The 12841-nt window shown below is 39.1% G+C and overlaps 2 protein-coding genes across 15 annotated transcripts in view; one reads left to right on the forward strand and one right to left on the reverse strand.

The window, feature by feature from the left end:
* il1rapl2 (interleukin 1 receptor accessory protein-like 2) overlaps positions 1-12841 on the forward strand; it is a 565814-nt gene that overhangs the window by 503581 nt on the left and 49392 nt on the right. The gene's annotated exons all lie outside the window — the stretch shown is intronic.
* Positions 5421-9609, reverse strand: LOC307032678 (uncharacterized protein). Of its 7 annotated transcripts, none has more exons than XR_013806353.1 (7): positions 9362-9609; positions 8147-8931; positions 7732-7949; positions 7315-7532; positions 6712-6856; positions 6527-6636; positions 5421-6413 (listed from the first exon to the last, which is right to left on the reverse strand). XR_013806353.1 is itself a non-coding variant. In XM_079670827.1 (7 exons), the coding sequence occupies exons 2-7, from the start codon at positions 8818-8820 to the stop codon at positions 6279-6281; spliced, it is 840 nt and encodes a 279-aa protein (XP_079526953.1). In that variant the 5' UTR covers positions 8821-8931; positions 9447-9605; the 3' UTR covers positions 5423-6278. The 7 variants fall into 7 exon arrangements, 3 of the variants coding, with proteins under 3 accessions (XP_079526953.1, XP_079526954.1, XP_079526952.1); XR_013806354.1 differs by having other exon boundaries at positions 9447-9606; XR_013806355.1 differs by having other exon boundaries at positions 5422-6413; positions 8147-8612; positions 8807-9608.

Here is a 12841-nt window from a genome sequence, read left to right on the forward strand (position 1 = left end):
GTGCGTCATTTAGCCAGGGAGCAGGAGGGGACTGACGAGCCGGCCGCGATGTGAGAGGACAGAGAGAGTCCAGAGAGGATGAGAGAGTAGAGAGGAGAGTTTTTGCAGCAGCGTTTGGAGGCAGGAGTTGGAACGAGTCAGAGGAAGGGAGGGCTGAGAGCACCGATGAGGCAAAGGTAGAGGGGGAGAGGGAACGGAGGTTACGGCGGACAGGAGCAGAGTTAGAAGAGATGAGGTTGTTATGTTTGTAAAGGGGTAGAGAGAATGAAATGAAGAAGTGATCGGATGTGTGGAGCGGGTTTACAGAGAGGTTAGAAGTAGAGCAGTTCCTTGAGAATATGAGATCAAGGACATTGCCAGCTTTATGAGTTGGTGGGGATGGAGACAGTGAGAAAGCAAAGGTGGTTAACAGAGATGTTAGTTCAGATATCTTCCCTGTCTGGAGGTTGAAATCTCCGAGAAGTACAGCGGGAGGGCCAGTTTCCTACACACCTATCAATCATCAAACCGTGGGGTCTTATTTCATTACGTGTTGATTTCTATCAACACGTAATGTTGTATCGATGTAGCCTATAGAGATTTACTATAGCAAAAGTATTCTCCGTCGGGACTTCCTGTAACAACACCACATCGTTATCTTGATTCTGATTGGCCAGAAGACATTATCCAAGATTTTCTATTGAGAAGACGATCACTACGTGATAAAAGTTTTCAAACCGTTTCTAGTCTTCGGTATTTCCAGACAAGTGACTGCTGAAATCAATCTTACTAACTGCTGTCTGTGCAATTTACTCCGCGAATTGGCGGACTTTAGTTTGCTTACTTTAAAATCATTTTTCATGGTGGGGCTAAGCGATTTTTGTTGGTATGGCTGTAGCCTACCCCAGTATACCCTGGCGCCGCCACTGAACATAATAATAAAACAATTAAAATGTTGTATTCAGCCCTGATTAAAACAGCGGGCCCAAATCCTGGATGGGCGGGCCCGAATCCTGGATGGGCGGGCCCGGCCCCATGGGGCCCGCCCATGACGCTGGGTCTGGTAACATCTCCGCTCGCTTTAAGGAGCGAAAGGTGGAAGATGCTCACAGATTCTGCTTGCTTTTCAAGACAGTAACACGGGGCTACAGGCTCCAATTCGCTGTCAACCCCCGTCGCTTCTCGGGCATTCTGTATTCACAAACCCGGGGAGAGTCGGCCCATATTCTGGAGCAAGAGATTTTCTCGCTACTAGAAAAGAAGGCTATATCGATAATACCCGCCGAACAGAGTCAGAGCGGCTTTTATTCCAAGTATTTCCTCGTTCCCAAACGGGGAGGGAACGGAATTCGGCCTATACTAGATTTGAGAGCTCTGAACAATTATCTCAAAAGATACAAATTCAGAATGCTCACTCACACATCTCTGTTGCGTCTCGTGCGTCAAAACAACTGGTTCACATCAGTCGACCTGAAAGATGCGTATTTCCACATCCCAGTATATTACCCACACAGGAAATATCTGAGGTTCGCCTTTCAGGGTGTCTGTTACGAGTACAGAGTCCTTCCCTTCGGTCTGTCTTCGGTGTTTGTACGTTGTACGGAAGCCGCGATAGCCCCGTTAAGAAAACAGGGTATTCGCTTGGCAACTTATCTGGACGACTGGCTGCTTCTCGCACAGTCGGAGCAAGAGGCTATTACGCAGACGAATGTCCTCGTAAAACACCTGCTCGATCTGGGTTTCGTAATAAACACAGAAAAGAGCATGTTGTCCCCAGCCCAGACTGTAGTCTTCCTGGGCCTACACCTGAATTCGGTGCCCTTTACAGCCCGCCTGTCAGTAGAAAGAGTGAAAGCCTTCAGAGCTTGCCTCGCTCATTTCCTTTGTTCAAGGGTGTTTCCATCCAAGACATTTGTGCAGCAGCGAGCTGGTCCTCACCGCTCACTTTTGTCCGCTTTTACAGGCTAGATGTCTCTGCTCCAACTGTGGCCCGCGCAGTGCTGGGCTCTGTGTTGAGACAGGGTTCTACCTGTTAAGTTCTGGTTGTTTTGGTGATTTTCAAGATAAGCATGTCTAGCAATACGGGAGTTTCAATATCCCATAGTGAGACATCGAACGGAGTGTTATGAATGAGAACTATAGGTTACTTACGTAACCCCAGTTATCAGAGTAACATGAAGTGAGATGTCTCACCAGACGGCCCTTCTTGCTAAGGCGAAGCGAGAAGAGGTGCTTATTTTTGAATGACGCTGCGTTGTCGCGCAAGCTACTTATAGGGTGGGTGGATTCCCTGACGTAGACGTCAAGATCACCAGCCAATCAGGATTGGCGTAATGAGATTGACGCTTCTGTTTGAATACGCGTTGAGGCGCATCCCATAGTGAGACATCTCACTTCATGTTACTCTGAGAGCTGGGGTTACCTAAGTAACCTTTAGTTTCTCTCCCAAACACTCCCCCCCCCCCCCCCCCACATGCCTGAAACACCTCCATTGGACTCATTTGTTTACCTCTGTGACATAGTGACATCACTATGTAACAGTTGTGTTTCCATTGGCCAGCACTCCAACACTGTACGTGATAGGCCAAGGGGCGGGACATATCTGAGCCGTTGACCAATCACAACAGAGCCGGCCAGCTAACCAATCAGAGCAGACTGGGCTCTGGTTTCAGACAGAGGGTGAAAAGAGCAGGGCAGTACGAGAAAAATAAAGAGTTTTTTTAACATTAAAGTATCAAAACATGTCACAGAAGGGGCACAAAATACAAAAATATACCTGAAAATTAGCAAATGATGTCCACTTTACTTATATTTCTAATATATTTCATTTTGTACTACATTGTGCGTCATATACTGTATATCCCCCAACCTTGGCCCTGATATTAGAACTGCTTTTAGCAATATGTATTTTGCATATGCCCTGTCAAAAAACAATTAAGATAAATTGTATAGCATTCATGTTTTTTGTGTCGCCTCAGTCTTATTGCCACTTCCAAAATGTTTGTAATGAGCCCCTGAAGATCCAGGCCTCGAGGTCGAGAACCACTCGTGTGTGTCGAGGGTTTTAAGCAAAATGTGATAATTGCTGCCCCTGAATTAAAGCTGGAGTTCATTCTGGCTCTAGAAGAGCTGTCTGGACTCATTAGGACTGTTATAGAGTTTTTCCTCCGTGTGCACTTCTTGCCGAATGTTTGTAGCTCCACATCACAAAAGTAAGATTCAAGTGGAAAGGATCAGTGTGTTGGTTAGGTTCATGTCACTGGAGCATGCTGTTGGCAGAATTAAACATTGTGCTTATGCAGCTACAGCTAGCTGTCAAATTTAGCTAGTTTATTCGCTGCATCAACAGATGGGAATGGTTATAGCTGCACATAGAAGAGTGAGAGCAATATGGGGATCATCCCACAATAGTATTCCTAAAACTCAAATGCTTACCTATTATATCATGAGAATGCTAAAATCAACCTCGAGTGATGCTACACACTTCAACGTTAGCATACTCCATGCTAATGTGGCACAAACAGTTGTCCAGAATAAAATCCAAGATGTCAAGATACTATTTTTTCCAGTAAAGTAGTTCAAAAGAATCGCGAGTAGGTGTCAGTGTTGCTACACGAGCAGTGAGCACTGTATTTTGAAGAAACAATGATAGGGAAGTCTTACGTGAGCGTGCCTGATAATGAAAACGCTATATTTCGACAGTGAACCTGAAGTATTATTTTTCATGTTGAAGGTAAGCTAGGGATGTTACATTATATAGATATCCTCTCCTATGAATGTTTATGAAATTGTGTGGTGCTGTGCAAGGTTATTTAATTGTTCATTATTTTAACTGTGTTTATCTGTTTGTTAGCCAGTTAGCAGCTAATGCTCGGTTGACAGCTGCTATGGTTGTAGTAGTAGCCCCGCATGGGGGTAGCCTTGATAATGAGCCCTCACAATGGATCCCCCATCGCTCATATTAGTATTATTAGGCCAGTTAAAAATTAAATATGGTGTTATGCTATGTAGAGAGTATCTGTATAAAGTGTTTGAGTTTATATTATGACATGTGGTGTAATCTTTTATTTTCATTTTATTTAATTTTTGTTTATTTTGATTAGGATAATGAGATTCACAATTTGGGCCAGTGTGAAATCATTCTGTACACGCTACACTAACAGTACTCATAAGCTGGTATTAGGAGAATCAATATTACTGATTCTAAAACTCAGGTTTCTGGCTCATGTCTAAAATACCAATCCATTCCCAGATAGCAAAATATGAGTGAATCAATGTTGAAATATGGTTAGGCAGAAATATTGAATCCATGTTGAAACCCGGACATTGAAATTAAACAGAAAGCGCAAATTGTTTTAATGTTGAATAAACGTTGGACTTTCAACCATACTGTAAATGTCACTATCAATGTTGATTTAACCATAATCTAAATAGGAATCTACATGCACATTTTTGGTTGATTTGACATTGAATCAATTTTAGGAATCAACATTGATTCAACCATCATCCAAATGGGAATCTACATGTAAATTGTAGTTGATTTTATATTGAATCAGTGTTAGGAATCAATATTGATAGGAATCAATATTGATTCAACCATCATCCAAATGGGAATCTACATATACATTTTAGTTGATTTTATATTGAATCAGTGTTAGGAATCAATATTGATTCAACCATCATCTAAATGGTAATCTAAATGTAAAACTTACATTAAAATATTCAACTTTTCTAAGCATACTGTAACACATAAAAAAAGTGAATGTTTTTCACCAATGAGTTTTCTGCGTATAGGTCTCCATCTTAACAGACCATTAACATGTGCAACATCAATACTGTACTGAATGAAGTGGTCCAAACTTGTAAACACACACTCCACTGCAAAAACTAAGCCTCAAAAAACAAGAAAAATAAATAGTAAAATTAGTAATATATTACTTAAAATAAGAAAAAATATCTGCGAACAGAACAAGGATAATTCCCTTGCCAAGACCTTCTTAAAACAAGTAAATACATCTAGCCTAAAAAGATCTACAGATATCTTAAAACAAGTGTTTTTAAACCAAAATTAAGTAAATTTGAATTGAAGCAAGGAATATCTTTAAGAATTATAATCTTATAAGGAAAATGTGCTTGAATTCAGCATATTCTATTGCTTTTGTCCCAAAATTCTATTTTATGTTAGGCAACATATCTTAAATCCAGTGCAGCTTCACTTTAAACCGGTACATTTGTCTAGATAAAGATAAGATTTAAGAATTATTTTCTTAATATGTAGAAAAATCTACTTAAATTCAGCATTTGGTGCTATTAAAGTATTCTTAAAATAAGGCTAAATACCAAGAAACGTAGAGACAAAACCTTCAAAAATCTTTAATCCTATCAATATAAACTTTGACTGCTTGGATAAAGAAAAATATGAGTCTCAAATGATTTCTTTTAATGTTTTTATTGTTTTCAAACAGCGTAGTAAAGGTCAGTCATCAGATATGTCTTTAGAGAAAAAGAGAGCATTATTTCACTGTAAAATGGAACGCAAGTGAAATTCTCATGACACTTTTGACTCAGCGAACAATTTTGAATAGGACTACAAGTATGAGGGGCCGCTATGGACATTATTCAGAAATACCGTTCACATACACATGTGAAACACTCTCACACACACAACTAAAACCAACATAATTTACAAACATATATAAAAAACTCTCATATACACATATGAAACGCTCTCACACACATGAAATCCAAAGTCATTCACATATACATGTCAAACGCACTCATATACACATGTGATACGCACTCACACACACACCTGAAACGCTCTCCCACAGATATGGGATAGTGTGTTTTATATGTGTGTGTGAGAGCGTTTCAGGTGTGTGTGAGAGCGTTTCAGGTGTGTGTGTGAGTGCGTATCACATGTGTATATGAGTGCGTTTGACATGTATATGTGAATGACTTTGGATTTCATGTGTGTGCGAGCGTTTCATATGTGTATATGAGAGATTTTTACATATGTTTGTAAATTATGTTGGTTTTAGTTGTGTGTGTGAGATTTTTTCACATGTGTTTGTGAACGGTATTTCTGAATAATGTCCCTAGCGGCCCCTCATATATAAGTGCCCTAATCACTAATCACTGGAACTTGTTCCAGTCGGCCATAGCCTTTTTGTATGAAGTAGTCATGTCACAGTCGTGAATGGCGTCCAAGAGGACTTCAGTCTGCACCACAGACAGAAGTATTGCAATGCACTTAGGATAGGTGAGGTGAAAGGTGTAATAACATGCCATGAGATACATCACGCTTTCGTGAATGTCCTCTTTTGGGAAGGTGAGCATGGGCATGGTTCCAATGGCCAGTATACAGTTGGTTTCACAGATGATGACAACAGGGCTGGAGAGTGGTCGTGTCTGAAGAAAGGCGTTGGGGTCTTCTGCAGAATGACACAAAAACAGACAAAGAAATCATCACAAAAAGCCAAACAGATATAATCACAACATTTCACTCTTTGTGTCGATATGAGAAAATTCTTATAAATGTTTTTACCTCAAGGACGTGGAGCACAGCCTCACTTGCATGCCTTAACCTCTTGGGTGGGGCCATAGGTGATGGGAACATCTCTGGTAAAGCCTTCATCATGGCAATTGAGTGCTTTACTGTTGAAAAAAAAAAGTTTCATTCCGTTTCCTGCAGTCAGTTAATAAACAGACATGGTCAGAGATAATAATCACCTTTGTCAAGCTGCGGAGGCCTCATGAGCTTTTTGAAAACTCCATAAAACTGTGCCCTCTCACAAAAGGTCCCCCACCGGGTCTTAAGTTCCATTAAGAAGTGGGAGTTGCCTTGATTGAGGACCCGCCGTAGTTCATCCATTAGCTAAGACAACGAGAGAGAAAATATATAGAAGAAACTTTCAAATCTACATTCCAAGGATTAGTAATTCGTCTCATAATTGAATTTCCCAAAAAAGATTCATATGTGTATAATGTGATTGAAATGGTCACTTAACAAAAATATTACAGTGCACATAGAAATACGTATGTCTGATGCACACACTATTTTTAAATACGTATTGTGGACCAATACTACTAACAAAATAATGTTGTGTGTATCAGAAGCACATTTGTGAAATTTGTTCTTTTTAAATAAGTGGAAGGTTTTTATATATCTATGCAGAATAAATATGTGTATTCAATCGGCATATTTGAGTCATTTATTTATGAATAATGAGACAGATCTGATTTAATTATCATACCATTTCTCATTTCAAATTTGGTCTAACGTTAACCGAATTAGGAAGCATAGTTGTACATAAAAAGAAAACATTTGCTTACATGATCCAGTTCTCCAAAGCAAGGATAAGCTTTAAGAATCTTGGAAGGCCTGTCCTGCTCCTTTGTAACTTCAGAGTCAATGAAGGCCCTTCTCGCTTGGATTTCGAGGTCCAGGAGCTGAGCAACATCCATCTTGTTTGGTCTGGCCTTGGTTTTATACATCGCCTGTAGAGTCTTATAGTGTCTCGCCTGGGTCTGTGGGCTCTCAGTTTCTGATGCTAGAAAACATAAACCCCACTATTTTCATTTCTGATGTTAAAGTTTAAATGAGAAATTAACACACAGCCATAGTGACTGACACAGGGCAAACATAGATGAGTAATCTTGAATAAAAAAGGGTTTCTAAAATAGCTTATTGATATTGTTACATTTTCTTGAAGAGATTGAACTATCTACTATTTCAATTTCTGTACTTACCACATAACTTTTCAGCCTCCGGGGCGTTGCATCGAGATGGTGGTGATCTCTCCAAGATCAAGGTTGATGCGGTGGATTCATCAGTCTCATCAGTGGACGTCTCATGGCTGCTCTGAAAGCTTAAACTCCTAGGCCTCTTTCTTGAAGGAGTTGAACCCTGCTTCTTTTTGGGGGTTGTCACATTCTGGATCCTTTTCAAAAGCTGCTTTTTCGGTTTCCTTAAAAGACACACACACACACAACAGGTTGTGTTATAACTCACATTAAACAAACTTGTATCAAACAAAATACACCACACAAGCAGTTGCACAGAGCTCTTATTGAACTGGATAAAACACATCACTCCCAGTTTGATAGGCAAATGATTGCAGTTCTTTGTCTGAACCATGAGTTGAAAACTTGAATAGTGACATACCCACTCAGCTCTACTGGTTTGAGATCTGTCCCGAAGCATTGGGTAGTACTCAATTAGACGCTTCGCCATTACAGTAAGTTCACAGCTGCATGGATAGTTAAAGTCATCCCCAGCTGCTCTTTTAATGGAAATCATGCTTGTGACTGTATTCCTGATCAATCGACAGCGAAGATCTTTGGAAAGGACGTAGTCTCCTTCTCCAGCATGCTGCTTTTCAGAAAAGGTGCTTTGTGATTGCTCCAATTCTGCGTCTGTGTATAAGACATACAGTGGACTAGGAAGCTGTACGGTTCTGCTAGCACCGTGTTGGGGTTGTGGGCTTTGAGAGGGGAAGGAGGGTGGAGAAAAGACAGGGGATGGAGAGGGGTTGGCAGGAGGGAAACAAGGAAGGTTGGGGGGTGGGAATAGGGCTGAAATCACAAGTCCCATGAGAGGTACTCGGTCTACACAGGTCTCTCTCCTGGCCCTGTATAAAATATGCATATATATATATATATAAATAAATAATGGTATTTACAATGAAAAGAGCACTACACTGTGACAAAAAAAATAATCAACACAACGAAAAAACTCGACTTCTTCAAATAGCTGCATGATGACTAGGAAAGGCTTACTTGGTAACAGGTTTAAAGTCCCTCAAATGTTAGAATCTGGAATGACCTCATTATCATCATGAGTGAGTCTCCAAATGGTTCTTCTTCTTCTGACGTGCTCAGGCCCGGGAAGGAGATCACGCAAGTCCTCCTTAGATAGGCTGGGCAGCATGTTTCTGCTTATATTAGCAGCTGAAAACAGATTTAACCACACAGTTAATAATAAGGTAAAAAGCAACCAATAACATATTTATCTAAATACATAAAATGAAAGAGTAATGTACATTTCTGGCTGGCTTCACAAGATTTTATTTAACATTAAAACATGTATTGCACTTACTTGTCATTTAAATAAAAAAAATTGCTGTTACAATAGCCCGCACTATTATACAACAACGCATTGTGAAATGCTGTCTACAACAAAAAAGGGCGCCAAAGATGGCTATGCTAAATACTTTACTGTCAGTTGTGGAAGGCTCATTTTCTTCTTGACATTATTTCTGGCAATAATACAGTATAAATTAAAATGTTAACCACGATTTGTCATTTGTGCAGTTATTAACAGCTTACAGTAGATATTAGTTAAGTTAATACTAGATATGTAGCCAGCTAGCTAGCTTACTTTGCATGCTAACTTGTTGTCCAACCGATTCAAATAATGTAAAGCTTGCTGGAGAGGTGCAGCATAAAATACACAATTACATGACCTTTTAATGCTGCAGTTGCTATAGCATCCATGCCCGGATATGTGATATCTCTTCCATTTTCATGCATGGCGTAGTTAAATGTGAAATCACGGAGGTTCAGTCTTCTACCTGAAGGAAAGCTAGCCAGCAACCCTGAAGCTAGGTGCAGTGGTGCACCTGACCTGACCTAACACACGCCTTTAACGGACCCTTTTCGCGGTTCCCATTGGAAGGTACCATTTCTTAAAAAAAAGAGGGGTGACAGAGATATTGTATATGTTGCAAATATTAGGAATATTAATAACTGATGCAGTCATAGGTAACATTTCAAACATCTGTTTCTAGATCCACATCATTCCACAAGTTATTCCCAGGCATTTTTATGACGTGTATATATATATATATATAGGAACATGAATCACCGTTCTCCCCCATACAGCTAGAGAATGTGATAAACCCACTTCATTAATTATTTTCCAGGGCTAACACTCTCCATGACATGCGAGATTCGGAGGAGATTTGCGGAGATCCGAATGTCACGTTTTTAGTTTTGTATGTCTAGGTTTGGGTGTATTTTGCTGTTCGGTTCTCCCTGTCATGTTTTCCTCCTTGTGTATTGTCTGGTCCCTCTCTCTGTGTTTTTCCTCCCTGTCGTTAGTTTGTAATGTTAGGGACCCAAAATAGTGCTACTACAAATTACTACCAATCGAATCCAAATTGCCCGTGCTCCTAACTGTTTTTTGGGTGGTCAATTTTGGCCTCAACACTTTTTCGGATTTATGTGGGATATTTCTCCCACCCCCCACCACCACACACAGACTACACCCCCACCCCCACCCCCCCTACAGAGTACCCCCCTCCCTCCCCCATCAAGAAAAAAAGAAAAGGCAAACAGCATAGATTCAACATTGATTCAATGTTGGCATTTCAATCATTACATTTGACCACAATACAACGTTGATTCAATGACATCTTTTCAACATTTAAGGTTGATCCACCATCAATCTTCAACCTTAACCAAAGATCAACATTTTTGACCATAATTCAACATTGATTTAACATCTTTTGCTATCTGGGTTACCAGTATCTTTTTTCCCTAAATTTCAACTGTTTTGTCTCTTGTTGGAACCAATAACATAATTCTTCCATTTGTAAAGTAACACGAGGCTGCTCTGTTACTACAGTGAACACCATCTCGCCAAAGCAGAATGAATAGGTTTTGTTGGTTGAGATTGTAACACAAGTTCAGAGTTGTCCTGACTATTTAAGTGTTTTTTGGTGATAGTGTATTTTTTTTTTATCCTGCTACTTTTGCCTTTCACCATAGTTGGAGATCACTTGCACAAATATCATTTTATAACTAATAAAAGTCAATTATGAACGGCTTAATACTATCAAATTATCAAAACAAGTCAACAATTCACATGTTTACTAAGTTATGTGGGGTTTCTTTAAGTATTTTAGGGTAAGGGTTATTTGTTAGGGTTAATGGTTGTATATATAATTATAATTACATCGCAAAGTAAACATGCAGTCTGATTCTCTTAGCACAGCTGCTGTCTCTTGCTAAGTCCTGATTAATACGCTCTCACATATTTCCTTAACCCCATGGTGCTTTTCAGTGAGGTTAAGGAATAGTGGTTAAGAAAAGTTATAGGCCCTTTTTTCATTGATAATTAAATCACAACCAAGGTTGTGTACCACTGCAGGGATGCTAATATTAGCCGTTTGTGCTGAAAGCCAACAAACGATTATTCTTTCTGCGACAACGCAGGAAGTGATTGGTATAAAAGGCAAGGAAGATACATTTTTACAGACTCGTCTCACTGCTTCTATCAAGGTTTGGTATAGAAACTGCTCGTAGAATAAAGGTCAGAACTACTCATTTGGTTAACGGGACATATCCTGAGGCAATGAGGGCTCTGAACTCCTCACCATCAGTTCAGCCCATAAATTTAACTTAACTGAGTCAACAAGAGTGTTTCTTATAGCACTGGATACTTTGTGTCTTATTATGTAGTAGAGTATTTGTAAACGGTTGCACACAAACAGATAGGAGTGACAAAAATAGTGACGGGGCAAGGGAGGGAAATAAGCAATTAATAATAGCCAAGTCAAACATCCTGGTAAAGAAGCAAAAAGAGGAAAGGAGACAGAAAGAAGACACAGGGAATCTATTTATGTGATATTAAGAAGCTCCTTGCTTTTCATTTCACTTCGCTAATGATGTAGCATAAATTGTTACAGAGGGGGAAGAGAAGCAGGCAGACTGTGTTTCCATGAATGTCTTACCTTCCTCTGTCCCTTCCTCTCACCGCTTTTGAAATATAGTATACGAAATAGCACTGCAAATAACTTTCCCCACAACATTTGAGATTTTGCCATTGCAAAAATCAATATTAGACTTAAAAGGTTTCGCTCAGGTACAGTATGTATACGGTACAACTGAAGCTGTTGCACTATGTACAAAAATAATTTCTAATAGTAATTTGGCAAAATATGATTTGAAAGGTTATTCAAACACCATATACATTTGTGTGAAGAAAGAGCCTTGCCTATACAGATGTTTGGTGCTGAATTACATGTTTATTAAAAGAGGTATTTTTCACAGCTTTAGTTGAATATTTGTAATAATATCAAAAGGAAACTCTTTTTCAAAGCAGTGAGAATCTGTTTATCTGTCATGTTACATGTTTATTTTACCTTGAAACACGTTGGGTTTTTCTTTTTACAGATTCTAAAAGATTCACCACCATTGATCAATATGAAACACAAAGTGGACATTAATTCAATTTCTTTATTATAGCCACAGCCAAATCTACAATCATGACTACAACAAATAAGAGATCTTCACATTGTTGAGGAACTGACAGGTATTTTGCACGGATAACAATAGGAATTTGATATTAGGGGAACATATACTAGATTATATGTTGCCGGATTAAAATATTTCCAAGCCTGTCGGTGGTAAAAAAACAGCTTTTAATGGACATTTAATGTATATTGACGCAATGCATTTTTACAAATAATTTGCTAATAATTCCGAATTGATGTCCTCTTACCAGTTTGTCATACATTTCCTTATTACAATAGCGCGTAAATATTAGCATTTTAAACATTTAAATGAATCATGATTAAAGACAGATAAATATTTTGAGTATCCCAATTACATGTATTAATCAATTTACGTACTGATTGACCGTTGTATCTTTCACTATGTTCTTTGTTATTTTGTTTCTGATCTGGTTTTGAGAACCTAAATCAACATTTTTCTCCTTAAATTGAATTGGGCTTAAACAGCAGAGACATCACAATAGAGGCAGACTACTTTAAATGGAAGCACATTCAAGCAAATCATACACTAACTGTGGACTACATATTTCCTTTTCAGTATACTTGAGAACAAGTCAAAGATA

The sequence above is a fragment of the Notothenia rossii genome (assembly GCF_949606895.1).
Source record: "Notothenia rossii genome assembly, chromosome: 3".
Classification (NCBI taxonomy): domain Eukaryota; kingdom Metazoa; phylum Chordata; class Actinopteri; order Perciformes; family Nototheniidae; genus Notothenia; species Notothenia rossii.

Bases quoted from the DNA above. Each gene is read 5' to 3' on its own strand.
- LOC307032678 (XM_079670826.1), bottom strand. From the start codon at position 8,119: ATGGTTCAGACAAAGAACTGCAATCATTTGCCTATCAAACTGGGAGTG. The intron at 7,533-7,731 runs GTAAGTACAGAA...TATGTTTTCTAG, and splicing joins GGAGGCTGAAAAGTTATGTG to CATCAGAAACTGAGAGCCCA. The intron at 6,637-6,711 runs GTGATTATTATC...TTTTTTCAACAG, and splicing joins GCCTCCGCAGCTTGACAAAG to TAAAGCACTCAATTGCCATG.